At 35.1% G+C, this 23,586-nt stretch overlaps 1 protein-coding gene and 1 pseudogene across 1 annotated transcript in view; one reads left to right on the forward strand and one right to left on the reverse strand.

Annotated features, from left to right (window-relative positions):
• The window catches only part of EYS (eyes shut homolog), a 1,724,957-nt gene that overhangs the window by 433,199 nt on the left and 1,268,172 nt on the right, over positions 1–23,586 (forward strand). The window contains exon 11 of the mRNA XM_059083021.1: positions 13,865–13,986. Coding sequence (XP_058939004.1) covers positions 13,865–13,986 — 122 coding nt within the window. The remainder of the gene's footprint in view (positions 1–13,864; positions 13,987–23,586) is intronic.
• Positions 19,849–21,094, reverse strand: LOC131767705 (phytanoyl-CoA dioxygenase, peroxisomal-like; annotated as a pseudogene).

Consider the following 23,586-nt stretch of genomic DNA (forward strand, 5'->3'; position numbering starts at 1 on the left):
CTTTAAGGTGGCATCTGGGTTTCAAGGTGGTTTATGTAATATCATGACTTGGAGAAAACTGTTTTATTTGCATGTTTCTATTAACGTTTCTCATAATGCTTGATCTGTTTGTCCTCTTTTGCCATTTTAGCATCTTCTGCTAAGAGCCCAGGATTGATGTAAATTGCAGTTTATTATCTTTTCTTGTTCATTGTAAGTTGACTCTCTTACTATCTCAAGCTTATATGGCAGCCCTTTACTTCAGGGATTCTGTTCTTCATTTAACTTTCACTGCTGTTAAATTTAGTGTGCAAATTCCCTTGGCTGTCAAGATCAGAGGTTTAGCCCTTCAGATCCCTGCTAAGGAATCATTTCACCCATGCCCACAGAAAGCCACATAGGATAATCATAAGAGACTACTGTGAACAATTATATTCCAACAAGTTGGATAACCTAAAAGAAATGGATTAATTCCTAGAAAAACACAACCTACAAGAGACTGAATCAAGAAGAAATAGAAATCACAATAGACCAATGAGTGAGGAGACTGAATCAGTAATCAAAAACTTCCACCAAAAAAAGCCCAGGACCAGATGTTTTCACTGGTGAATTCTACCAAATATTTAAAGAAGAATTAATGTCAATCCTTCTCAAACTCTTTCAATGAATTGAAGAAGAAGGAACAATCTTCAATTCATTTTATAAGGCAAGCATTACCCTAATGTCAAAGCCAGAGAAGGACACTAAAGAAAATTAAAACTACAGGCCAATTACCGTGGTCATTTGAATTCTTAGATGCATATAATATCTAAGATTCCCTTCCATTTGTGATGATCTGAGACAAACCAAAGTATAGCAGGAATATCAGTTAAAATTATTAAAAAAGGAAATTTTATCCTTCTATAATTTAATTTTATTGAGATAAATTCATATACCATGAAATTTACCTGTTTCATGTGAACAAATCAACAGATTTTAGCATATTTACAGATATGAGCAACCATCAATGAAAACTAATATAAGAACACTTCATTGCCCCTAAAAGAGACCCTGTATCCATTAGCAGCCTCTCCTCATCTTCCTCTCTGTCCCCAAGCCTAGGCAGCCACCAATCTGCTCTTCTCCTCTAGAGATTTGTTTATTCTGGACACTTAATATCAATGGAATTATACAATATGTGATCTTTCACAACTGGCTTCTTTCACTCAGCATAATTACTCATAATGTAGGATTTATACCTGTAATTTTGCTATTTTTTCTATGTGTTTGATCTTTTTTTGTTCCACTACCCTCAATCATTGTCTTCTCTTTGTATAAAATAGATATTTTCTAGTATACAGTTTTGATTCCTGTGTTCATGCTCTTAACCACAGACTATATTATGTGGATGGCTGAACTTTTGGTAAAATAGATGAAACAAAAAATATATATAACAGGACAAATGTAATGAAAGTGGTGGTGAGACTGGCTTAAGAGAGATGATGTTCAATTATATTTCTTTAGAAACACAAGTGATGAAGAAGGGGAAAGGAATACAAATATTTCATCCATGCTTCTATGGGGTATCTAGCTTCATAAAAATGTATTATAAAGGATTAAAAATATTCCCGTTAGACTGACATTATTATCGATGGATTTGTCTTAATGTAAAATTGGCATTGTTTTAAAATAAAATCTTAAAAAAGCAAGACTTTCTTGCTTTGTCTCATATTGTCTTACATCTCTGCTATTTATTCTGTTCCTAAATCTGTATGCATTGAGATAATCTAATAAGATTTCTTTTTTATTTCCAGAATTCAAAATGATACACAAAAAGATAATATTTTACCTATCATTTTTTTAAAGAATAAAACTTAAGCTAAGATGGCAAAAAGAAAAAAAGTACAATTAAAAAAAATCAGAACTAATAGATAACAAACATGCATGCAGGGTGAAACAAAAATTTTTGTCAGGATGTGAGTAACAAAAGAAGCCTTAAATAGAAATTACCAGACAGACTTTATTAATGAAGAATTTAGGGTACTCACATCCTCAATGGTGCAGTTTCAGTGAAGGATCAGACGTGGTCTTTAAAAAAGCTTATAAACAAAAAAGCTTTATGCCTCATTGACATCAAAGCACATTGTTATTGGTTGACTTGTGTTCCCCCCAAATTCATGTATTAACATCCTAACTCCCTAGTAACTTAGGATGTGACCTGATTTAGAAATAGAATTACTTCCTATACAATTAGTTAAGATATTCTGAGGTTTTATTGGAGTATGGAAAGACCGAATCCAACATTACTGGTGTGCTTATAAAAAGAGGAAATTTGGACATATGCTCATAGAGAGACGGACATGTAAAGATGAAGGCAGAGATCAGGTGATGCTTCTGTGAGCCTTCGGACACCAAAGATGGACAGCAGACCACCAGAAGCTGGTGGAGGCCTGGGACAGGCTCCCCCTCACAGCCTCAGAAGGAACCAACCCTGCTGACACCTTGATCTTGGACTTCTTGCCTACAGAAATGTGAGAAAAATAAAATTCTGTTGTTTAAGCCACCCAGTTTCTCATACTTTGTTATGGTAGCCCTAGCAAATTAAGGCACCCTGTATTATACATTTGTGGTAACATTGTAATTTTTTTCAAATATGAGACAGTAGACATAAGTGGTCTCTTATTTCTAGTTTTAAGTAAAAGTCTCTTTTATTGAGACCCTCACCGCCAAAGACCATCAGAAACTCAACTGTAGTTGAACAGAGTTGAGTTTCTTGGTTCCACACAGTGGGGAAAGAGCACACCATGGATCATTTGGGAGCATTTTAGTGTTAGGGTTTATTATGGCATTTGGGCTTCTGTTAGTATATTTGGAGATGGTTCTAGGAAGTTTGGTTTTTACTCTACATTGAGTGTTGTTAGAAGGTGGAGTATTTTTAAACTACTTAACTTGAAGATAAGAAGAACAGATCAGGCTAAAGCTGTAATTAGTTTAAAAAGCAGCAGAAGGACTTCCCTGGTGGCACAGTGGTTAAGAATCTGCCTGTCAATGCAGGGGACGTGGGTTCGAGCCCTGGTCTGGGAAGATTCCACACGCTGTGGAGCAACTAAGTCCATGCACCGCAACTATTGAGCCTGTGCTCTAGAGCCCGTGAGCCACAACTACTGAAGCCCGCATGCCTAGAACCCATGCTCTGCAACAAGAGAAGCCACTGCAATGCGAAGCCTGTGCACCACAACGAAGAGTAACCCCCACTTGGTGCAAGTAGAGAAAGCCCACACACAGCAATGAAGACCCAATGCAGCCAAAAATAAAAATAAATAAGCAAAATTTAGAAAATTATTTTAAAAAAAGAAGTAGCAGAAAAGGCAGGAGGGAGGAGTGTTGAGCCATTTTGTGGTTGGGCAATATTCATGCATTGTGATTTGACAGACATGGGCATGGAGAGATCTTATTTTTATCTCGTGGACACAGAGAAACCTTGTCTGATAATGGTGTTCCATGAAATGAGTTACCTTTAGCAGGAGAATAGCACAGCCAGATTTTAGAGCCAGTTCAGCTCAGCCAGCCCCAGGAAGGGGCTGCTTTGTTCTCTTTCACTTTAATTACTCAAAAAGTATTTTATTAATATCTATAGTAGATAAAATAATTTTGTTACTTATTTAATAAGGAATTGAAAGACCATATCTAAACATGGATTTTAATACTTTATTCATTCTTACTTGAAGGTATGTGGTTTCTAAAGAATAATAAAAATTCTCTGAAGAGTAAATTATAAAATTAAGCTGAAAATAATTGAATTGATATGCTTGAATTCAGCCTGAAGTGACAACCTGTTTTCTTAAGTAAAAAATAAAATAAAATAAAATAACTCAGGCAACAAAAGCAAAAATAAACAAGTAGACTACCTCAAACTAAAAAGCTTCCACACAGAAAAGAAAACATGCAACATATGAAAAAGCAAGCTACAGACTGGGAGAAAATATTTTGTAAACCATGTATCTGAAAAGTTAGCATCCAAACTTTATAAGGAAGTCATACATTCATTAGCAAAAAAACAAACTATCCAATTAAAAATGGGAAAAAGAAGAGATGTTTTTCCAAAGAGGACATACAAGTGGCCAATAGGTGTACATAAAAAGGTGTTTAATGTTACTAATCATCAGGAAATTGCAAATTAAAACTATGAGATATCACCCCACACCTGTTAAGGTGGTTGTTATCAAAAATAATAAAAAATAACCTGTTGGCAAGGACATTGAGAAAATGGAACCTACTCTTGTACACTGTTGGTTGGAATGTAAATTGGCATATTTCCATTATGGAAAACAGTACAGCACTACCAAATAATCCAACAATCCTCTTCTGGGTACATAAGCCAGGGAAATGAAATCAGTACCTCAAAGAGATATCTGTACTCTCAGGTTCGTTGCAGCATTATTCACAATAGCCAAGATATGGAAATAGTCTAAGTGTCTGTGGAAAGATGTATGGATAAAGAAGTTGTGGTTTGTATATGAATAATATTCAGCCTTAAAGAAAAAGAAGGTAATCCAGCCATTTGCTACAACATGGATGAACCTTTCACATTATGCTAAATGAAATAAGCCAGACACAGAAAGGAAAACACTATATGATCTTTCTTATATATGGAATCTGAGAAGTAAGGTACAAAAAGTAGAGAGTAGAACAGTAGTTACTAGGGGCCCTAAGGTGGGGTAAATGTGGAGATGTTGGTCAAAGGGCACTAAGCTGCCGTTCTGTAGGATGAATGAGTCTAGAGATCTATTATACAGCATGATGATTGTAGTTAGTAATACTGTAACTGGTTGTAGTTAGTAATACTCTAGATTTCTGGAGTTCTCATCACACACACACAGAATGATAACCCTGTGAGAAGATATGTTAATTAGGTGATCATAGTAATAATTTCACTGTGAATATGTACATCAAATCATGTTGCACGCCCTGAATATACACAACTTTATTATTGTTTTTTAAAAATTATAAATTCTCATATACAATCATGATTTGTAAAATACATCTATATAATTTACTATGAGTAAATGAGGATTATGAGAGAAATTGTATCTTCCATAAAAATCATGGCTTAGGCTTCCTTGAACTGCATGACATTTCTAATAGGTAACAGTAGCCTTCTTTGGGCATTTACAAAGTGCAACAAATACATTACCATCTAATATTGATCAAAGACATATAGCTTTTCTGTTTATTAAAACAGCACTTTGGAATTTGGATAGTAGATTCATAATGGGTTTTAAGAAGATGTAAAGAGAAATTCTTTAATATTTTGAGGTATGCTTCCTTAGGAACTACTGTTTACTCAATCCATATATCACTTGCTCTCATTGCAGAGACAAAATTTATAATATCCAGTCTGATTCTTTCAAGCTTTTCTTGCAGATTGCAGAAGTTGGATGACTTCATTTCCATGTCACTTATCTTTATAGTGGATGACTTTGTGCCTTTATTACTGTCACACCTCCTATTTGACCCCTATATGACAGAAAAATAGTCCCTAACCTATTATTTACTAACTTATAACATTCCTACATTTCTATAAATATCTGAATTCTGCTATCACTTTAAAATTTTAAACATCATTTTTCTTTAAGTTTATATAAATCATCATAAATTAAAATGCAAACTACTAGACTTATATGGACTCAGATTTAGCATCTTCACATTTTTATAAACATCTACATTCACTTAGACCTTTTAAAAATAGTATTTTCCTTTAAGAAGTTTAACAACATCATAAAGAACTTGATACTGAAAATGATGCATATACTCAAAAGTAACATACTAATTTGATTGATGCAAATTTCAGCCAGAGGAAAAATAGTTCAGTTAAATGCACATTACTACTAATAATACAATTTTAGTGGAAAGCTCAACATTTATGATTTTGCAAATTGAAGGCATAGTTGTAAAAAGCAACTTGTGAAAATGTTTTTTTAAATTTTTCCTACCAATGACGTATGCAAAGGAAGGTATATTATCTTGGTTTCTCAATTGTAAATTGTGTCAACAGCATGTAGTTTTCAGGAAATAAAACCTCAAGGGAAAAATAAACATTATATATATATATATATTTAAATACAGCTTGGAAATACAATGTAATTCTCAGTATGAAAAGGCCAAGGATACTTCATTACCACTATTTAAAGTCTTTTTAAGGTTTTAACAGCTTTTCAACGTGTACAGATCCAAGTCCTGTGGATCATAAAGCATTTTATGATCTTCTCTCAAATTACAGAGATATCATTTCAAATTAGTGAAGTTCATTTAACGCATCCTCATTTTTCTCACATATTCACCAACATTATCACATAATGACATTAACATCTTTGATGTTGGGGTGTATTTTTACAATAATGATATATTAATCACTTTGTCAGAACTTAACTGGTAATTTTTACCCCCTTGTATTAGTTTCCTTTGAGTGCTGTAACTAATCGTCACAAACCTACAACAGTACAAATTTTCTGTTTTATACTTCTGGGGGCCTGAAGTCTACAATAAGATGTTGGCAAGGCTGTGCTCCTCTGAAGGCTTTCCTACCTTTTCAGGTTCTAGAGACTCCCTGAATTCCTTGGCTGAGATGCCTTCCTTATATCAGCCAAACCTCTTGCTTTAATCATCCTATTTTTTTCTTTCTTTCAATTTCTTACCTCTCCTTTGCAGGACCCTTGTTATTACTTTTGGGGCCTACCTGATAAACCAATATAATCTCACCATATCAAGATCCTTATTTTAACCACATTTGCAAATCCTTGCTTACCATATAAGGCAACATTCACAGGCTCCAGAAATTAAGGCCCAGATACCTTTGAGGGGAAGGCATTTTTCAGTTTACTACACTACCCTTAATGGCACGTACAATAAATTCTCTTAGTCAAAGGTCTCTTATGATCAATTAAATACGGTAAAACTCATCTCCTTCCTTGCTTTGTTTTCCCTTGAGAACTATTTGATTTCAATTACCTGGATTTCTCGCCTCTGGTCTTCATCTCTTTCTAGAATACCCTCCCTACCCCTCTATCCCACATACCTAGCCTTGATAATGTATGTCACTATTTTAAGACTCACTTTATTTTTTAAACATTTTTTTTAGAGTATAGTTGATTTCCAATGCTGTGCTAATTCCAGGTGTACAGCACAGTGAATCAGTTATACATATACATATATCCACTCTTCTTTAGATTCTTTTCCCATATAGGCCATTACAGAGTATTGAGTAGAGTTCACTGTGCTATACACTAGGTCCTTATTAGTTATCTATTTATATATAGTAGTGTGTATATGTCTATCCCCATCTTCCAATTTATCCCTCCTCCCCCTTCTCACCCTGGTAACCATAAGTTTGTTTTCTACATCTGTGACTCTATTTCCATTTTGTAGATAAGTTCATTTGTAGCCTTATTTTTAGCTTCCACATATGAGATATCATATGATATTTGTCATTCTCTGTCTGACTTACTTCACTCAGTATGACAACCTCTAGGTCTATCCAATATTACCTCTTCAGGAAGCTTTCCAGTGTCACTTACAATGCCTTAGTTACCCTTATACATGATTGAATTAGTTTTCTGTGCTATATAACAAGTTATCAAAAACTTAGCAGTTTAAAACAACTCACATTTATCATCTCACAATTTCTGCAGGTCAGAAGTCTGGGTGTGACTTAGCTGAGTTTCTGTTCCTGGTCTCACAAAGCTGAGGTCAAATGTTTGCCTGGGTTGTGAGCTGATCTGAGGCCCAGGTTCCTCTCCAAGCTCACTGGTTGTTGGTAGGACATAGTTTCATACAGTTTTGAGGCCAGTTTTCTGGCCTCACTTTCTTACTGGCTGTTTACCTGAAGGATCTCAGCTCCTAGGAACCACATGCCTTTCCCTGCCATGTGGCGCTCTCCAAAGCACAGTCTTCATTCTGCTCCTTCCAGGCAAGCAGGAGAATGAATGAACTTCTTTTCAAGTCTTAAATGAAAGTCTTAAATTCTTACCTGATTTGGTGAGACTTACCCAAGATAATCTCTCTCTTGATTAACTCCAAGTTGTCTGATCAGTTGACAGTAATTATATCCACAATTCCCTTCCACAATATAATCATTGGAGTGATGTTCCATTACATTGGCAAATCTCACCCAACTCAAAAGGAGAGGATTCTACAACCCAGGTACGCTGGGGGTGAGGATCTTGGGGGCTCTGTTAGGATTCTGCCAGCACAGAATCACAGTCACCATTGTGACTCCTTAGCACAAGAAACTGACCACTTGTACCCGTCATGACACTGCATTGATTTAAACCACTCATTGTTTATAACCCCAATATCTACCACACTTCTTGCCACGTGGTAAGGACTCATTTAATATTTGTATAAGAAATTAATATACAAGTCAGCATGGCATTGAGGGTGTAGTGAACTCATGCATATTCTGTAAAAGAGATTCTTGTATGAGTGTTTTCTCGCATATGAATATATTATTCTTCAACACTTGAATGGATCATATGCATGAAATTATTTATGAAAGAGACAAGCTACATTAACTTCCTACTAGCAAAATAAAACACCTTTTCTCACAATTAAATATTTAGAAGTAGGTAATTAGAACAAAAGTGTGTGCATGAGAACTTAAGGCTGATTCATTTTTTCATGTGTTTCTGACAGACGTTTGTTCAATGCCATTTCTCTTATTTTACAAAGAAAAATACTTACATTATTATAAAATAGTATCCAGAAATGTATCATTTGCAATTCACTTCAATCTCATCATAATGGTTTAAAGACAAAGAACAGGCTTTTTACCTATTTGAATTCTCCATACTACCTACCATAGCTCTTGCAAAAAAATATCCACTTAATGGATTTTTTAATTGAAGGAAATCTTTATTTCTATGCTATTTGGAAGTAGTGTTGTATTTTCACTTCTTTTTACCATCCTTGGAAACGTGAAATCCTTCTATTCAGCTTGGTCCAGTTTCTATTGCTCTTATTTTTTGGACATTAACTATCATTTGGGGTTTTTCACTGTATATAGATCATTGCCATCGGTAGTTTCTAGGGCCCTTTGGGACTACCACAATTTTTCCAATTACTGCTGTACTTTTAAGCTTTGAAAACTTTACTCCATATCCCAATTATTTCTATTATACCCTGATCCTCATAGTTGTGAAACTACTGATAAAAGCTGAGCAGTTAAAGGACCTAATGATTACTGGACATCCTCTTCTCTGAGGTATTCAGCCAGGCATTTTTAGAACCTATATGTATACATATATGCTACATTTTGGAGAATAAATGTTATTATTTAAATACTTTCCAAAAAATTAATATCCACATATATTAACTATGCCTGGAAAACTGACACCCAAATAATGATTTTGCTTTATGAACAATTTGATGATGTTTACACCTCACTTTTTGTTCATCGGATGTCCTTGGGTCAAGTTGGCTTATTCCTTATCTCCAAATACTTGTGTGCATTTCATCCAATGACCACCACTTTATCTCTCTATATTTTCTAAGTAAAACTTAAAATTTAGTTTCAGGACTGATGTGTTGGTCTTAAGATTGAAGGCTTATTACAGTGACATTGTTTCATTGTTTATTTGTTTTGAGAGTAGCAAGAAATCTATCAAGCAAAGCTTATAATGATTGCAACCTCCAGGGTACCAGAAAGAAAACATAAGGAAGCATCAAATCATTAATAATGTACTTTCTTAATTGCAATGTCTTCAGAGAACATTATTGAACAAGAGGTGAGAAGTATGAAGAAACAATATAGTATTTTAAAAATGCTGTCATTTAGCATTTTTGCCTGCTGGTACTTTGTTAGATGAAGCATAGAAATCATAACTAACATTTCTTTCTTAAATTGTAATGTAGAGAAAGAGAGAGGATCGCAATGATAATATGGAAGATAATTATGAGTCGTTGCCTAGAGAATAAATTGGATGCATTTATGCAGAAATATACCAGTAACTGACAGCACTAGTGGAGGGCACTTGTTCATTGGATATGCACTGAAACTGATTCTTTCCTTTGAGTTTCTCATTGTAAATTTGGACCTTGTGAAACTAGTAACCCTTGTGAGAATGGAGCTGTGTGTAGAGAGAAAATGGATCTGGAAGCATTGCCCTTTGAGTGCCAGTGTCAGTGTGGGAGGGCTTTTCAGGTCCCCAGGGTGAGATCACTGTCAGTCCTGCTTGCATGGACCTGGCTATGACCTTGAACTCACTCAGCCACAGCAATTTTTATAGAGCTGTCAACTAAGACTTTGATGGAGGAATGGAATAGTTCAGAATGCAACCATGGCTATCTAGTGAAGGTTATCTGCCTTCAATATCAAAATGAGTGCCAATTATTTTCACAAAACACCCCAATTCTGACAAATTAATTTATATTTATGTGAATCATAATGGTAACAAATGAGAAAATTTAATGAGATGTGACCTCTATGTTCTGGTGTCAGAATTAACCATTTTTATTTGTTTTTTAATGGTAGATTTTTTGAAGTATTTATTTGTAGGTATGGGAAAGCACTATTAACAATGATTTAAAATTATTTTAGCCCATCTATTACACACACACACACACACACACACACACACACATACTTTTTCCTACTGCAATATGTATTCCTGGAGGAATATAAATTTATAAAGGAAAAAGAAGAAATTAGGAAGAAAAGAAGAAAAAATGGAAGGAAAGGGAAAAAAGAAATATTGAATGTTGGAACATGGATTTTTCTGTGGAAGAGCATGACAAAAATAGATAAATTTATTAGGACACAGGAAAATCAAGGCATAAAATAGCCCTGTGAAGTGGATATGGCTAAGAGTCATGAGACAGGAAAAAAATAATGAAAAAGAAAGAGACAGTGAGCTAGAAGGAGTTGGGAAAAAAGGTCCATCTTATTTTGCCTTATTTAACCTCCTTTAAAATAAATATTTTAAATTTTTACGTGATCCCTCACTAAATGAATAAATAGTTAAAATAATGAAATGTATGGAAAAGCACATTTTGATAGAAAGTTATTTTGTTTTTAAATGGTATCATTAAATGAATGTGTGATTTTTAAACCAAATATCTGCAAATGCATGTCCTTAAGAAGTGTAATAATTTTTTTAATTGGGTGAAGAAGTCCAGGTTTAAAATAACAGGTAGAGGTGGGGCCCTAGCAAACTGTAATATCTACATAGATATTAATGTAGAATTAATTGTTCTAACACTGTGTCTTCTAAGCAAAATATATTTGGGGGTTGTGGGCCACCTCTTTGCTACTCCTGATTTAAACCAACATTACTGTCTTTTTTTTTTTTTTTTTTTTTTTAGATTTTGGTACTTAAAAGATTGTGTTTTAAAATGTGTGAAATTCTCAGATTACCTTGAAATAATTCACTATTATCTTATTTCTGAGTCCAAACCCAAAGGCTTTTGGGGGTGTTGTGAATGGTTCTCACATTTCTGGGGCTCACTATAAATAAGGAAGGCACGGTTGTATGCTTGAGAGAGAGGTCAACAAATTTTTTGGATCTAGATAACCCTAGTATCAGGATAATATATGGTTATATATGGCCACTTCTTATATGTTCTGAGTGACATAAATATATATATATAATTTTATAAGTCTGTAAATATTTTAATTCTTAATTTCTTATACTATAAGAAAATACAATTTCCAAATATGCTACATATAATGCAATGCTACCTATTGAATTTTTGGAGATCATATATTATATACTATGGAAATGTAAATTTTGGACACCTGATATATCGATGTATTTTATAATAGCATTATCCATAATATATTTTGAACAATGTCCAAGGAGATTTAACTACTAGAGAACTAAAACATTTGTTAAAAATTATATCAAACATGTAAGCTGATATCAGCATAAAACTATGACAATGTATTCTTAACACTTTCTCAATAATAAAATAGCATAGGAAGCCAAAATCTTGAATTCACATTAGTAGTTGTATTTTTACATGACTATATATGAGAAACAATTATTAATATGTATATGTCAATTTATAAATCTCAAACATTATGTGGTTATTCATCACATTGGCAGTACATTATTAAAATACTCACCTCTGTATTTTAAGCACAAAGTTTTACATTACCAGAAACTTCGACTCAGTACAGCTAATGTATGATGTTTCATGTTTAAGTATAGAATGAATAATACTTACAGATTAATAGAAGTCTTATCCGATGAAAATTTCAATTCAAAATAACAGTATGGAATATTTATAAACAAAGACTGATACAAATACAGTGACTGCATTCTCTGGTAAAAATAATAACAACAAAACAAGACAATATGCTTAAAAAGTATTTTCTGATAAAATGGTGATTAATCACATAGCCCATAGTTAACAAATTAGATGTGAGAAAAAAATGTGTTTGTTTTGAACTTTAAACAAATTATGTTTGTTTATTTTCCCTATGGTATCCAGTTTAATTCTCTAGGTTCCCATTGGGCCCATAGCTCATTTCTTACATTCTTAACCCAGAATAGTTAAAGTAAAGTAAACTCAGAAAGTAAATTTAGAAAGTAAACTCTGTCTTTCAGACCCTTTGTTAATTTCAATTTATCTTTTGCTGTAATTTTTCTTTTAAAAGCATTTATCATTTATCTACATGGAGAACATCTGCATCTATGCTGACATTAATTTGACTCTAGCTGTTTGTTACTTGCCAATTTGCATCAGTATCCAACATGACATAATCATGAACATTTCAAAAAATATCATTATGACTCATGGTACTTCACAATGTCTTAATTACATATTATATCTCATTTGGTTTAATTTGTTAACATACCTAATGCCATATATATGATATAAAGATGCACCAACAGATATCATTTTATTTCATTAATTTATTTATAGCCCTATCTGTATATTTATTAATCATTTATTTTCAATGAGATGCTAAAAACTAGGTTTCTTGATTAAAAAAAGTAAAGTAAAACAAAAGTAAAATCTTGTCTAAAGAGCTGTCAACTCTATGTCTCCCTTGACTCTGGTTGATGGCCATGGGCTGTCTTGTTTTCCTTCAAGGCCACAGTTACATTTGTTGTGAAGAATCCTGGCTGCAGAAACCTAGAAGCCACACAGTGCATTGACAAAGCTGTTTCCACTCAGGGCCTACTCCTTTAATGAGAGTAGAATCAGGAACAAGCATGTGGCACAGAGTCAGTGTGACTGATTGGTGGGTCTCAGGAATGGTGGGGACCCTGGCATCAACCCCGCCTGCTGCAACCATGATCAAGCTGCCATCAAGTCCTTGAGATGCTTCAGAGACTGTGCTTTTTCCATCATTAATGGTAAAATAGAGGACAGATTCTGATCATTACTTTTAAAAGATTATGGTGAAATGTGAAAGCTCTTTTTAACTAAGGATTAGTAGTTCTATGTCAACTTTCAGATCACTTTGCACTTTAAAGTACCTTGTCACACAAAGAACTTTATAGACCAGTTAACTTCCTGTTTATTAAACCTAAAACAATATGGTAAAAGGTAATTGACACAAAAGTGACCCATTTACCAGAGGTATCGTTGACTGATGAAACAAAAGAAATAGAGAGAGAGAAAACGGGATATTTTCATTGTTGCTTTGCAAATTGTTACCATATATTCATTGTGATTGTTCTCACTTCAAATAATTCAAGTTTTTAAGTTAACAGAACTGAGCAAGATAATTATTTAGAAACTGTTGTAGAAAATTGTGTAATAGAGTACAAAATATAAAAATTCACACTTTCTTTGGTTAAAAGTGAAATGCATTCAGATGAATACAACATTCTTTAGGGTAATTAACATTATACCACGATTAAAGGAATGTTAAGAGTTTTCTTTCTGTTGCTTTCAGTGGTTGATGGTTCCTCCTGTTTATGCAGTCTGGGCTCTGTTGGTCTGAGGTGTAAACAGGACTTTGATGACTGCATCCTAAATGCCCATGAGAACAATTCTATCTGCAAAGATCTGCATCTGGTTAGTATTCATGAATATTATTAATATATCTGAATGTGGGCTAGCATAAATTAACCCTTACAGATATCGTTGACATTTGCCTTTGTTGCATGTTGGTATGTGTATATATATATATGTGCATACTTATAAAAATTAGAAAACAGAAACTCAAGCAATATTTTCTTAACCCAGTAGTAAAAAGATATTCTATTTACCACCATATACAGGTTAATGTAAATATTATAAAATGAGTAGTTTACTCTTTGGATTCATAACTCGTGGTGACATTGAGTTTGTGTAACATTTCAGAAATTATTCTAAAAATGCTGTTAATCTTATAGGAACCACTTTCATCTAACTCAAGGTATTGTATACACATATGTTATATATTTCATCGTCATTTATAATCTTGCATTCTATTTTGATTTCCATCGCTTGCTGTATCCCCATCATTTCCTTCATTCATCTGCGTTGGTGCTGTCCCTTTGGTACATATCCATTTGTCATCGCCTTTGTCACAAGCATGTACCCTTCTGCCTTAAACAGACTGTGACACAGTGGCAAATCAATGGGATCCACTCTGGCCCTCTGGCTCCTCATTTTTCAGGAAGCCTGACATAAAAAAATGTCTACTCAAGGTGGATTCATCGACCAACTTTAGAAAATATATGACAGGCGACACAAGTTAATGCTGTGACACTGGTGCAGGCTCAGAGCTGAGGCTGTAGCATCAGAGCTGGCTTTCACAAAAGGACTACACTAGTTGAAGTTAGGAAAAAGTGCTTTGAAAAACAGATCTGTTTTCATCCATATTTTAACTACCAGTACACTGACATTGTTTTAACAATAACAAGAGAATTTTGGGCAACTTGTTTCTTTGTACAAGGAAGGCAGGCACCTAAATGAAGAATTATAACTAAGGTCTGGATAGCCGTGACCAGACGCATCAAATGGTGCAGGGGTTGTCTAGCCACTGTTAGGCATGTGTGTGGTCCAGTTGTTTTTTATTGTTCATTCCAGATTCTTCATCTAAGTCTGTCAATCCCATCCCACTTTGGGGGGTTCCTGTAGGCCTGAGTGTGTCACCCTATGCTGTTCTCTGAGGTAAGAGTGGAATTCTTTCCAGGAAAAGGTCTCCTCACCTGCATATAGGATGTATGTAAAAGGTACATACCTTTTCTAGACCTTCTTTCATCTGTATTTTAGACATGTAATTGCAATTGCTCTTTTCAGGTCCCAAGGAAGGGACAAGGTGCTGTCTAGTGATGAGTGACCTTTAAGGCAGCAGAGCTGAGAGACAGGAGATCATTGTTGATCTCCTGACTGAACCCCCATGTGCCTGCCCAACCCCTGGAACTAATTATGTGAGATTACTTATGATACATTTTTAAGTATAGTTTGAGTCAAAGTTCCTCTGATTTGCAGGTAAATCATCTAATTTCCATAATGTAATTAAACTTTATTTTAGTCTATGATTTCAGCCATAACTTCAGCAATAATAGAAGTTTATTATAGTAGAAAGAGCTTCATACCCATAATCATAAGATTCCATTTCTACACCTGACCTTGAGAGAAATTATCTGTGTGACACTAAGACAGCCTTTTGACAAGTCAGGAACTGCAACTTTAGGAGCTGCATCATATCCAATAACAGAACTTCTAAGTAGAGTATTCTCTCATTTATCCATTTTATAAGCTGCCCATAAGAAGCTATTCAGACTAACTTTAGATAAGTAATAGTTTAAAATCTAGACTCATACTTCTAGAAATTGTTATAATATAATAAAGAAGAATAAGAATTTAAAACACTTGGAACTCACAGAAACAGAGAATAAAACGGTAGTTATCAGAAGTTGGGGGTTGGGGGAAATTACGAGATGCTAGTCAAAGGGTGTAAGTCTTCAGTTATAAACTGAATAAATTCTAGGGATCTAATGTGACTATAATCTAATAATGACTATAACTAATAATACTATGTGTATAATTAAAATCTGCTAAGAGAGTATATCTTAAGCATTCTCATTACAAACACCAAAAAGGTAGTTATGTGAGGTGATCAATGTGTTAATTAACTTTATTGTGTTAATAATTTCACAATGTATACATATATCAAGCCATCACATTATACACTTCATTTGTCAATTATACTTCAATAAAGACTGGGGGCAGGGAAGAATAAAAAACAAGCAAACAAACAGAAAGCAGCAGGGTTGAAAAGGAAATAAAATTATCAAACTATAAAGTTCACTATCATATTTTATTAATTGATTTAAATATATTAGAATATACAAGGAGATCATTGAAATTACCTAATTCCTAACTATAATGTATATATCAATTATAAGAAGAAAAATACCATTGGATTGGTGATATCCTTCCAAGAGAAGATGTTAAGGAGACAACAGATGGTTTAAAAAATGAAAGAATGTTCAAAGCATTTGATTGCTTTTAGATATTGTGTCTGGGCCCCAAGGTTACCCCCAGATTTTATAGGTGACTAGAAAGGCTCAGAAAAACTGATTTATTCCTGTTAAGAGATTATTACAGTGAAAAGTTATAGATTAAAAATAGCAGAAGGAAAGGCAAAGTGGCAAAGTCCATGAGAAACCAGGTACAAGCCTTCAGGTGTCTTCTCCCAGTGGAGCTTGGTGGACAGCGCTTAATTCTCTGAGAAATGATGTGTGACAAGATGAATGAAGTGTCACCAACCAGGGAAGCTCACTCAAGCCTTGGTGTACAGGATTTTAATTCAGGTTAGTCACAAGGCATGGACTTTAGCTAACCAAGCTCCACCTCCTGCAGTGTTCAAATTGATACAGCTTGGTCCAAAAGCCCCAGGTTTAAAACAAGGCTTTCATCATAAATCACATCATTCACAAAACTATTGGGCCTAGCCCAAGGTGTCAGGTATCAAACACACTGTTACCAGGCAGGATATTCCAAGGCCCAGAGGTTATCTTCCAGGAGCCAGTAAAGGGCCTGCCCTGCGTTTGGAATATATAGGGTTTGAGCACCCAAGTCTGCTAAGTTGATTATTGCACCAATTTTATGTTAAATATTACATTTTTGTATAGGAATAAAGAGTACATAATAGTATAATAATAAACTGAAACAAAAAATCATTGCAAAGACACTAAGTCAGGCAAAAAGAGTTAAAAGCTCATAATTCTGAAATGAAACCTGGCTAAAACAGACAAAAGAAGTAATCAAAATAAAGCAAGGTCCAAATTGAGTTTCATATTTTCTTTCTTTCACTGACTCATTAGTAAAGACAATTGTGAAATGCTCTTTGAAGGCTTTAAAGTGGAACAGAAATAAAATACATAGTTTCTACAATATGTTTAATAATTGTAATAAACAGAAGGATGACTTTATTCAGTCTAAGGCACTCATACCTGACTATAAGAGTCAGGAGCCTACTTCTGGTGTGGCTGGAACTCCCCAAAGCAACCCAGGCATGCCATTGACATGAGGCGTGTTTCTTCTTTGAACTTTATATGGCTGTAGCTTCAAATGAACATTTTCAAAACTGCAGCATTTCCTTATGATTATATGTAGCATCATGAATGTGATTTTAGATAAAAAGCAGAAAATCAGAAGACTTTGAAAACAAGATGAGAAATATTTTGTAACAACAAGACCATTTTCTTCTTTCCCTTTCTTTAAGGTTCAGTAAACCTACAAAAAACAGTTGGAGGAAAAAAAGAAAAATTTGAATACATAGCACATGATAAGATACAAATGTTAAGTTTGGGTAGAGTGAAATTTATTCCCTCATGGAACTTTCTTAGATGTGTATTTGAGAATGACTATTTCCTTATGCTTTTTTAAACGTGTATAATCAAATTATTCTAGCATTTTCCCTCTCATTTTACTTTCATTTTCCTCTGTATCTTATATGAATAATGAATACTTAATTTTGATTACAGCAGGAGAAACAAAAATAGTGCAGTAGAACCAACATGTTGAAGAACAAAGATTTTGTTCATATACAACTATTTTAAAACTTATGCATATTATATATTCTGACATATTACACATATAAATTTTCTCCCAAACAGTCAGGTGCAAAAACCAAACTGAATTTATGTGTTTTCTAGTGAAAAATAAAATTGTCTCTACCTTCCCCACCATATGGTTGCAAAACCCATGTCGGTCATTTGAGAGTTGCCCATGTCCTCCCTTTTGTTTTATAGAGTTGAAGCTGGGGGTGGCAGAGTCAGCAGGGCAATAGCCCTGCTTTGCAGTTCATCTTGGCTGCCACTGAAATGCCCATTGTGTCATCTGCATGCCCTTTTCAAAACCAGTTTAATCTGCCAAATTACTCTAATCCTTTCCTACCAAATCTGGCTCCTGGTACCATTTCTGCACCCCTCAAGTGCAGGATGCTTAGCTAATTACTGACCAGGTCCCAGCTGCCCCTTCAGCAAATCTGTTGGAACCACTAAAATGTTCTGCTCTCTCTCAAGGATTGCAAACCCTCCCTCAGAGTGGAATCGGTCCAACTGCTCTATGTCCAGATACAAAACCTTCATTTTTTTTCCTACCCTCCCTCTCCATGAAGGTTTGCTTTAATCTCATTTGATGGAAATTAACACCAAGACTCTGACTCAGTGTCAGCGCTTGGAACTCCAGAATCGTCAGAATGCAAAGAACTGACTAAATACTCCATGATGGAGAAAGAAAAATTCCAATTTTGTAGCAAAAGAAGACAGTTACACATTTCATTATCAAATATTTCTCTGTTATGTATGAGTAGGACTAAATTTGTCAAGTGTCAAATGTCTTAGCTCTCATGTGCCATCTTTACTATGGCTATGTTGTATATTAATATTGCTTTTAAGTCATAGGTCCTATAAAATATCGCCTAAACTATTAAACCTCCAAATAATGAGTTTCTTTCTTGTTCATTTTTAAACTTTATTAGGTTAAATATCTTGCAAGTTTTTGGTAATTTGAAGAGTAAAGAAGAGGTTTGGAGATTGTCTGGCTTTGACAGGGATTTGTTCTATGATTTACCATAAGCCACTTAACTTATTAGATCCATAAAATTAAGAAGTGTTAGAAAATTCCTCAAATTCACTATATATGGAAAAAAATTTAATGGCAATATAGCTCTCCATTTTATTTAAGTATCAGAATATACATAAGCACGTATCTATTACTGGACTTTTTAGTTGGGTTATCAGTTTCTTCAATCAAATGAAAGAATTGGACTCAATTGTTCTTAACCAGGGAACAATTGCTTAAAATTCTGATTCAGCTGCTAAATCCAGACACCTGGATAATTTGTGATTCCTTGTGATTTTGAGAATCACAAGGAATCACAAATTTTTGAGAATCACTAGACTAGGTATCCAGATGGCACTTTCCAGCTCTAAACTTTTCTGATATTTGGGGTGGAGCACAGAGGTTACTATTTCATGTGTACTGATAACTCACAATTTAGCACCTTATATGAGAAATAAAGGACAGTCTGAAAAAAAATAAGAGATTTATCCCCTGTGTTTTTAACAGCATATTTCATTGCATCTTACATTTAACGTATGATTTCTCTTTTGGATTATTCCATGTTTCAGTTCTTTTGTTTTTTGGGGTTTTTTGTTTGCTGGTTTGTTTTGTTTTCAATTATACATCACTTTTATTAGTTCCAACCCCAAGTTTTCCTTAAAACAGTAATATTTCATTTTTACTGTTTTTACATCCATTAAAGCCACCCCACCTTACTGCAAAATTACCCCTATGCAATTAAGTACTGGATCTGTGAACTTTGATTTTGTTAACAAGTGAATAAAGATTATCTCATCTCATTGAGAAAACATTTTCCTCTGACACCTTGTTCTATCTTGGTTTTTTTAAAAAGAGTTCTAGCAAAGGGCTATTTCAAAGGTTGATTCTTTCTCCTTTCACGATGTGCACTCGAAATTCCCATACATCCTTCAGGCTGACGTCTTTCACTCCATAGATTTACTGACTAACCCTAAAACTTCCTTTCCAATGTTTTCTTGATTGGTGCCATTCACATCGATGTAGTGGAGGTTGGCATCCGTGAAATGGTGGGAAATTGCCTCCCGGAATCCTTGACTTTTGTTTCTGAACCAGATTCATGGACAAGCAAAGGCTGAAAGAAAATGGTGTCTCTCTTCTCCTTCATAAGGTGCACCTGGGTGTTATTTCTGTCATAGTCTTGGACCCCGTGGAACATGATGTTAAACCCTCCCTCTCAGTGGGAATAATCGTGTGGTTTCAAGGGACCTTTGTGTGTCCCTGGGAGCACAACCAGACAGCCGTTGTTCCGGTCGATGTTCTTCATGGCCTTCCAGGCACAAACAATGCTATTGCTGGGCCTTAAGGGGAAATATTGCAGATCCTTGTGCAAAAGGTGACAGACGGGATGTCTTCTGCCTGAATCTAGAGGTTTGTTTATCAGCATTGCATTCATGGCCATAACATTGGGTCCAGTGAAGCATTCCACATATTTCAGGATTTCAGGGAGGGTGCAATATCTGAAGAGTTCCTTATCTTCTTGGAAATCTTGGAACTTGGTAGTCACTTTCTCACTTGGCATATATTGTGATTTTTCAATGGTCACATCTTTCATCACCATCAATCCCAGTGGTTTCACCTCCTTTTTGCAGATTCTGTCAAACTCATCTCTCAAGTGTTGAATATCAGCATCAGTCACCAAATTTTTTGTTTGTTTGTTTTGTTTTGTTTTTGCGGTACGCGGGCCTCTCAGTGTTGTGGCCTCTCCCGTTGCGGAGCACAGGATCCGGACGCGCAGGCTCAGCAGCCATGGCTCACGGGCCCAGCCGCTCGGTGGCATGTGGGATCTTCCCGGACCGGGGCACGAACCCACGTCCCCTGCATCGGCAGGTGGACTCTCAACCACTGCGCCACCAGGGAAGTCCAGTCACCAAATTTTTAATGACCAGAAACCCATTTTCGTCATAAATTTCTCTGTTCTAGGCTTAGAACATTATTTTCACAAGTATACTGAAATTGTTGACTATGGAAACTGGCAGGAGAAACAACCCCTGAAGTGGGGTGAGCTATGATGGCCTCGGCCTGGCGGTGCCAAGGTATCACAACAAGATATGCAGACAGGGGAGGCGTGGTCCTTGTCCATGGTCTTGGAGTGAACACCGGTGGCGGGGCCTTGGCCCCACTTAACTCTGAGGGCGGCCCCGCCTCCCCAAGGCTGGAGAGGCTTCAGAGCTTTTGTTTTTAAGACAAAGGGAATAAATCTAACTTTTTCATACCAAATCTTTTATGAAGGACATAATAATATATTGTTTTCACCTCACTTGCAATAGCTTAGTGAAGTGTCAATCTCTTTATGTATTGACATTTGCTAATCAGAAAATTTGTGCATGAAATTATAACTTTTCATAAAGGCTGGATATAATGCTTCAAATCATTTTGAGAGCATTAAAAAATAATCAATGGCTAACTGATTGTAATACTATCCCAAAATTCAATTAAGTATTTTGATTAAATTGATTAGTTACAAGACCTTCAGTAATGAATATATAGCAAAAAAGTTTAATCTAAATCGTGATGCGGGCTTCCCTGGTGGCGCAGTGGTTGAGAGTCCGCCTGCCGATGCAGGGGACACGGGTTCGTGCCCCGGTCCGGGAAGATCCCACATGCCGCAGAGCATCTAGGCCCGTGAACCATGGCCGCTGAGCCTGCGCGTCTGGAGCCTGTGGTCTGCAATGGGAGAGGCCACACAGTGAGAGGCCTGCGTACCGCAAAAAAAAAAAAAAATAAAAAAAAAAAAAAAAAAAAAAAAAATAAAGATTTAAATCGTGATGCATCAGCTAACAACCAAACTCATGGTTAAAAATGGCACTTGTAGAGATTAGGTGACACAAAATGAAGTCCTTTGGGTATGTCCTTTCTAAATAGCCTACTTTTGTTTATGTAGAATAAGCTCTGCCTAAAAAAATTTATTACCCATATCTCTACTTTTCATTACCCAGATTTTAGTCTAAGAATTTATTGAGAATAATTTAACATTACATTTATGAAAGTTGTTCAATGTGATGGCTGTCAGTTTTCTTTGCTTTCTACAATACGGTAGATTATAGATTTGTTTTCCTTGTATAATCCAAGAGGAATATAGAATTTTAGTTCATTCATCTGATGATTGTATAATTCTTTCAGTGTATTCCTCTCAATTGTCAATTTTGATCAGCTAATATGTCTGTCTGAAGCACCCCATTTCTGTTGTTTTCAGTCTGTCATGGTAGTGAAACACATAACCAAATTTGTTAGGATTATATGCAAAGTAAAAACAAGTGGATCCTAGAAAAGATTTGTTGATCCACCTGAGTAAAGAAATGCATGAGCTTTAATACTTCGGACTTATGATATCTAGTTTGGAAGCTCAGACATATTTTTCCTTCTTTCTTATTCCAAGATTAGTTACAGAGAAGTGAATTTTACAGATGGTTGAGTTTTGAGGTTTAGAAATCTGTGGAGCAGTGTGAATTTCATAACTGTTGTCTAAGAATGTAACTAATCAGAGAGAAATTTTCCATTTTCAGAGTCTCCAGTAAAAGTGGACAGTTCCTAGAAATAGTCCAGTTTAAAAAATGATTTAGAATTTGTTGAATACAATTTCCATCACCAACATTAGCCAAAATACATCAATAAATAGGTTTATTTTCAAAGCATTATCAGACAAGTTAAGCTTCAAAGTATTTCAATACCAACATTGTACTTTTATATTATTGTTTGTTGTATTTACGTCACTATAACTAGGACTCAATTCTGGGCTTCACAATTTATTTCTGAGAATTTAGTGAATAGTTACACAGTAATTTATTTTTTTCCTAAAAAATATTCTTTCTACCATTTACAAGGACGCCATTTTTAAGTAGTTGAGTCTATATAAAACTGTTTTTAGAAAGCTGTCACGTGGTGTTCAGATACTGTTTTTAAGGTGATAATAAGAGAAAAAACACATATCTTCCTTCAGAAGAACAGGGTGACTTAACAGTATATTATTAACTGACAAGAGCAGTGACCAAAGAACTGTAAATCCTTCATCTCCATCAATGAAGAGCTCCGTTGTGTTCTAACTCTGTGTCATGCCAATCCCCCATTTGTCTGTGAGGAGTTTATCAATTGTGAAGAGTGTAGGAAATTTTGAATAAGAGAGTGGATATGTATATGTGAAAATAAGCATATGAGCAAATGTGCATACACATGTGAGTACATACACACAAAAGAGAATATGTCTTTGTTCTTTAGCCACTTGCCAACCATCCTGATTTAAACAGGTAGCAAGAGGTTTCCAACGTCAAGTTCTGGATCCCAGGTTAATTACTTCATATATGAACTTGTCTTGGTTATAATACATACAGATTAATTAGAGCTAGCAGATAAATAGCTTCTTTATGTAAACTGATGAAAAGCTTTGGTTAAGAATAACAGAGAGTGGTCTTTGCATTTTCTCGATTATAATGGTTCAGGTTGTGCAGCATGCCTTTCACAACCAAAGGCTGCTTACACATAGGGGACAGGCCTCTGAGGCCCACAGCTTCCCTTCCTAGCTGTGTCACCTCAAACAAGTCACTTATCCTTTCTAAGCCTCACTCAGCTCATTATAAT

This window comes from Kogia breviceps, chromosome 13, assembly GCF_026419965.1.
Source record: "Kogia breviceps isolate mKogBre1 chromosome 13, mKogBre1 haplotype 1, whole genome shotgun sequence".
Taxonomy (NCBI): Eukaryota; Metazoa; Chordata; class Mammalia; order Artiodactyla; family Physeteridae; genus Kogia; species Kogia breviceps.